The 6,000-nt window shown below is 51.5% G+C and overlaps 1 protein-coding gene across 1 annotated transcript in view; it reads right to left on the bottom strand.

The window, feature by feature from the left end:
- Positions 1-6,000, bottom strand: part of MAN1C1 (mannosidase alpha class 1C member 1) — a 170,493-nt gene that overhangs the window by 22,300 nt on the left and 142,193 nt on the right. Inside the window, exon 6 of the mRNA XM_025360462.1 lies at positions 3,742-3,859. Coding sequence (XP_025216247.1) covers positions 3,742-3,859 — 118 coding nt within the window. The remainder of the gene's footprint in view (positions 1-3,741; positions 3,860-6,000) is intronic.

The raw sequence follows: 6,000 nt of genomic DNA, 5'->3' as shown, positions 1-6,000 counted from the left end.
ACAAAAAAAAAAAAAAAAAAAAAAAAAAAAAAAAAAAGAAAATGTGGTATACACAATGGAATATAATTCAATCTTAAAACAGAAAGAAATTCTGTCATTTGCAACATGTATGAACCCAGAGGATATTGTGTTAAGTGAAATATGCCAGGTCAGAAAGACAAATACTTGATCTCACTTATATGTGGAATGTAATAAAGTTGAACTCATCGAAGTAGAGAGTAGCGGCCGGGCGCGGTGGCTCACGCCTGTAGCCCCAGCACTTTGGGAGGCTGAGGTAGGCAGATCACTTGAGGTCAGGAGTTTGAGACCAGCCTGAACAACAAGGTGAAACTCCGTCTCTACTAAAAATACAAAAATTACCTGGGCATGGTGGTGGGCACCTGTAATCCCAGCTACTCGGGAGGCTGAGGCAGGAGAATCACTTGAACCTGGGAGGCGGACGTTGCAGTGAGCTGAGGTCATGCCACTGCACTCCAGCCTGGGTGACAGAGAGACTCCGTCTCAAATAAAAAAAAAAAAAAAAAGTAGTAGATTTAGAGAGTAGAATGGTGGTTACCAAGGGTTGGTGAGACGCTGATCAAAGGATATAAAATTTCAGTTAGGAGGAATTAAGTTTAAGAGATCAGCCAGGCGCGGTGGTTCACGCCTGTAATCTCAGCACTTTGGGAGGCCGAGACGGGCGGATCACGAGGTCAGGAGATCGAGACCATCCTGGCTAACATGGTGAAACCCTGTCTCTACTAAAAATACAAAAAACTAGCTGGGCGTAGTGGCGGGCGCCTGTAGTCCCAGCTACTCGGGAGGCTGAGGCAGGAGAATGGCGTAAACCCGGGAGGCGGAGCTTTCAGTGAGCCGAGATTGCGCCACTGCACTGCGGCCTGGGCGACAAAGCAAGACTGTCTCAAAAAAAAAAAAAAAAAGTTTAAGAGATCTATAGTATAAGACATGATGACTGTAGTTCATAACAATGTATTATATTCTTGAAAACTGCTTAGTGCTAAGTGTTTGCTAACTTAAGTATTCTGGCCATTTAAAAAACAATAAGTATATAAGGCAATCAAAAAAGGTCCAATACTGGCAGTTTCATATGGCCCAGTCTAGTAATATGCTATTTTATCTGATATCCTGGAATCATTTCAGGGGAGAGGCTTGGGCTCCTGAATAACCCATGCCCTAACAGGCATTTCAGGGTTTTAATAAAAAGAATAATAATTATAAAAAGCAATGACAGCTGTTAACCTTTCTCAGTTCCTTTGAGCCAGATCCGTTATATACATTATCGCCAACCCTCATAACCGACAAGGGATTATCTCAGTGTAACAGACAAGAAACCTGAATCTCAGATAGGTTTGGTGACTTGCTGATGGCCACCTGGTCCTTAAGTGGCAGAGCCAGGACGTGAATGAATTCTGACAACATAAACCATACATATTCCTGCCCGACACAGGGCAGCACTGGGCCAATGCAGATCAGGGTGGTGACCACGGAGCAGAGGCTGCCCCAGCTGGAGCAGGAAGAGGCTGAGTTTGTAACCTTTGGGACTCTGAAGGTGAGAAGTGGAATCCAGGAGGGCTTTATCCATAGTGCCTGCTCTCCGACAATGGTTAAATCCTACTCAGCACATCCTAGCCAGCACAAGACCCCTCGGGAGAGAAAGGCCCTTGGGACCACCCTGTCTCATGTTGATAGAGTTATGTGTGTACAGGGCCGGGAGTGCGGGACAGCCACCTTTCTGAGTCAGACCTTCCTTTCCAGGCGACAGCACTTGGCTTTGCCACGTCAGACTTCATATCCATTTATGTTAACGAAGTCCATTACCGGGACAGGAATGTGCTTGTACCTGAGTTACTCTCGACTGTCCTGGTGGTGAGCAGTGAAGCAGACTAAATTGGCTCCCCTGGAGGGCGCGGGCGCTTCTAGAATTTGGGCCAATTTGTTGACTGCCAATAATTGCCTCTGTGGGAGGCATGACTGGGGGATGAAAATAGCCAGAGTATGTAAATGTAGAGGAGACAGAGACAGACGGATGGACTCTAGAGCAAAAGCCTGCAGCCTGCTCTATCAATCTGGTCTGGAAGGAGCCAGCACATCCTGGACTTCAATCACGGCTTTATCACTGACCAGCTGGATGGCCCAGAGCAAGTGACTTGACCTCTCTGAGTCTTAGTTTCCTCCTCTGTAAATATGGGAGCACCAGGAAGACCCACCTCACAGGGTTGTTGGGAGGAGAGGAGCTATTATAATGTGCCTAGCACATAGTGGGCGCTCAGGCAGGGGTAGCTATTACTCCAGAATAACCAGGGACTGGAGTGAGTTCCCTGTACCACTCCATTCTGAGCTGGTCAGAACCTTCCTAGAGGAGTCTGACTTAAGAGCAATGGAAACAGGGAGGTTGGGGGATGGGACTTGGAGGTGGGGAAGGATCAGAAAATAAGAGCTACCGGGAAGTGAGGTTAAACTCACTGCACGAGCTTTCAAACGGGGGAGTTTCAGGGAGGCAGAGTCCCTCTCAATGTAAGGAAAACACTTTTGAAGGAAGGGCTGCCAGGAGGATGAGCTGTTAAGCGTGGCAGTGAGCTCCTTGTCAGCGAAAGTAATCAAGAAGAGGCTGAACAGCTCTTCTTGAGCTTCTTAAGGACACTCAGGTGGACTCCTACATTGAGTAAGTAGTGCTCCCAAACCATGCGTCAAAAAGCACATGAATGCGTATTAAAAATGTAGATGCCTGGCCCTGGAGCGAAGCCCAGAAATCTGTTTCCTCACAGCTGAGCCAGGTGATGCTTTGAGGCTGGATGGCGACATGATACTGGGAGCCATGGGGTAGCTGTGGGAATCGATCATCTCCCAGCTGCCAAGCTGGGAGCTGTGGCGTAGAGGTGGGAATCTATCAGTCATCTCCCAGCTCCCATACTGGTCTAAGAGGCGGGCATTCCAGGGGGAAGACAAGGCTTTGGGAGTGGCGCCGCCACAAAGTTCTCCCTGGAGGGCTCTAGAGGATGGGCAGGGCTTCCATCTCCCCAGGCAGCCCTCAGGGAGGGACTGTAGCTGCTGGAGCCTGAGTGCCATCTGAGGGAGGTGTGAGCACTTCCCTTCTTTGGATTTAAGGTCAGACCTACAGTGACCCTTCCAGGTAGTGGGGGCTGCCCAAGGCCAGTTATGGGCAGCTGTCAGGGCTGACTGGTGCTCTCAGCTTCCCGTGTGGCCTTGAACAGCAGGAATGAACAGTTGGGGCATCTGCCATGGCAGGGTATTGCCATGCCAGCCTGTTGACGGCATGAGCTAAACAGGCACAGGGAAGAAGGCAGGCACATCTCACATGGAAAAGCTAAACATCTCTGGAAAGGGGACTTCTGCACCAGGTGGCCAATTCCTGCCAATGCAAGGTGGTGCCTAGATTTCAGTTGCACTTTCTCCAGACTTCACATATGGGTGGTTGCCACTGAGCTGACGCAGACCAGTGAGAACCTTTTCCCCAGCAGAATCTTGTCTCTCCCTTTCCCTCTGTAGAATCTTACTGACTCTGCGTGCTCACCTTCCCTGCCACCTGGCGTTAGGGCACAGAGAGATGCTATTTGCTATCTTAGCGGTAGCTTGGGCTCCCGGGCTCCCCACTGCCCTCCTGCTGATCCACGAGGGAGGACACATTCGCCTCTGAAAACCCCGTGGCAGCTGCACGCTCATCCCTCTGCTCGGCAGGAAGAAGGTGGGAGCTGTTTGGGAGGGAGTGGGGAGGAGACTTGCCTTTTCAGCGAAGACCTGGTTGCCAGAGAGCTCGGTGAGGTGTAAGAATTCCAAGTGCAGGGATCCAAACTCCGCCAAGATGCTGCTGCTGCCGGCCGTGGCCCAGCCCCAGCTCCCGCTGAAAAGACAGAAGCAGCCCCCATCATCTCGCCGCTGGCCAGGCCGGCTCCTCTGCTGAGAGTACCGGCAGCTTCTCGGTAGGGGCACCTACTACGTGCCAGGCACGGAACCAGGAGCTTTTGCCGTAAAATTCCAGTGAATCCTCCTGATGAGGACACTGAGATAAAGTAACTCACTGAGGGTCATTTGAACCCAGGCCTGACTTGGAATATTCTCTGTTCCATCATCAAGCAACCCCTGTAAAAGTTAGGAACTCGAGACCTGGTACAAGAGTTATGCTGAATTTACAGATGATGTGGTTAATGCCGTCGGGGACCACAAAGACCCCACAGAACACCCAGTTGCTGTCCTCTGGCTGAAGGCACCGGATGGCTCACAACCACTGGTGGTTCTGCATGTGGAGGATAAACAGTGCTGTGATTTGGGTGCAAATGGGGCCGATGAAAAGCAGTGCCCCGCCTAGCTCTTTCCCTCTCCCAGCACACTGTCAGTGCTGCCCATGGACACGAAACGGCCCCGGCCTGGAATTTCATGGAACCTACATGAGACAGGCAGGGAGTTCTGGTGTGACCACACATCTGGAGCTGTGTGCTTTCAAAGACAAAGAATGCAGAGGCTGGATCCTGGTTAATCCTCACAGCTGCCCCTTTTGCAAATGGGGTAAACAAGGCACAGGACAGTGATGTCCCCCGCCTGAGATCACACAGTAATTCGAAGAGCTGGGATCCAGTGCTGGCTCTGACGCCAGAGCCTGTGCTAACTGCCGTGCAGCTTGCTTCTCTTTTGATCACAGGATAGGGAACAAGGACACTGCCTTTCCAGGAGCATTCATTTACAGTCTCCCTGAGATCTGGAGCCAGAAGGTGCAGGTTCAAGTGTCACTCAGCTGGAGACCTCGGGCAAACCACTTAATCCTTGCTTGCCTCAGTGCCTGCCTCTGTAAGACACGGCGAAGGTGATGCCTCCATCTCCTAGGTTCATGCCTCCTCCTTCCTGGGCTTTTGTGGGGATAAAGAGGAAAGGAGGGTGCAGAATGGGGGTGGTTCTGGGCAAGCTGCTCCCCCTCCCTGCGCCTCAGTCTCCTCTATGTATCATGATTATCTTTCCTGTGGGACATTTAGGACAATCAGGGGCACATGGTCTCTGCAGGAAGGCTGTGGACAGAGGTGGGGTAGAGCAGGGTGGAGTGACGTCCTCCCATTTGTAGCAGCTCTGAGGTGCAGTTAGTGTGGAACAGGTTGAGGGACTGGCTCTACCAGGGGCACTCTGCTTCCTTGCTGCTGGTCGCACTGCCCTCCCAGGAACTGGCCTGTCTGCCCCTCTGTCTCCATGGACGGGCTTAGGAAGGCAGGCGTGGGGGTGTGGAGGTCACTGTTTGCCACTTGAGGGGTGCTGCTTTTCCTGGGGTAGGGCTGGGGCTCCCCTGATGCTGCTGTTCTCTCTTAACTCCGTTTTTGGGGCTGGATGTGGTTTCTGGGAAAGTAGGGACACTTACCAGCCTCCCAGCTTCTGGGAACAGATGGAGGACTCAGGTTTTGAGATCTTTGGGGTCAGGTGACCTCAACACATGTAGACACAGCCACCCCCTTCATCCTGGCTTGGGGCAGAGGACAGTGGGGGAGGGATGGGTTGCACAGGAGGGGAAACTTGGCTCCTGATCTGAATAAACAAAAGAACTTCCATTTATTGAGCCGCTATAATGTGCCAGGCACTGGGGCAAGCAGTTTACATCATTACTTCATTGAAAGCCCATAACATGAAGCATCATTCATACCCCTATGCAAAGGAGGAAACTGAGGCTCACACAGGGAAGTGAAGTGTTCGAGGTCAGAGGCAGAAGATGATGGAGACAGGATTCAAACAGGTCTGCTGGGCCTCCCACCCTAAGACGGCCCTGCACTCACCCAGAGGGAAAGAGGGAGCTGCCATCCTGCCCCCTCTCTGTCCCTCTTCCCCCAAGGCTAGCTGAGACTTCTCTCTCCAGCTTGTGATCTCAGTGAGTCTCAGAGAGCTTCCTGAATAATTCATTCTTCCTGCATTCTCAGGGAAGTTTAAAGTAGGAAAAAGCCACCAGCCCTCCAGCTGTCTTTTGTTCTCATTTTCCCCCACGTGGGCCTCTCCTTCCTCTCTCCCACTCTC

Source organism: Theropithecus gelada, chromosome 1 (assembly GCF_003255815.1).
Source record: "Theropithecus gelada isolate Dixy chromosome 1, Tgel_1.0, whole genome shotgun sequence".
Classification (NCBI taxonomy): domain Eukaryota; kingdom Metazoa; phylum Chordata; class Mammalia; order Primates; family Cercopithecidae; genus Theropithecus; species Theropithecus gelada.
This window is presented reverse-complemented; position numbering and strand designations above follow the sequence as displayed.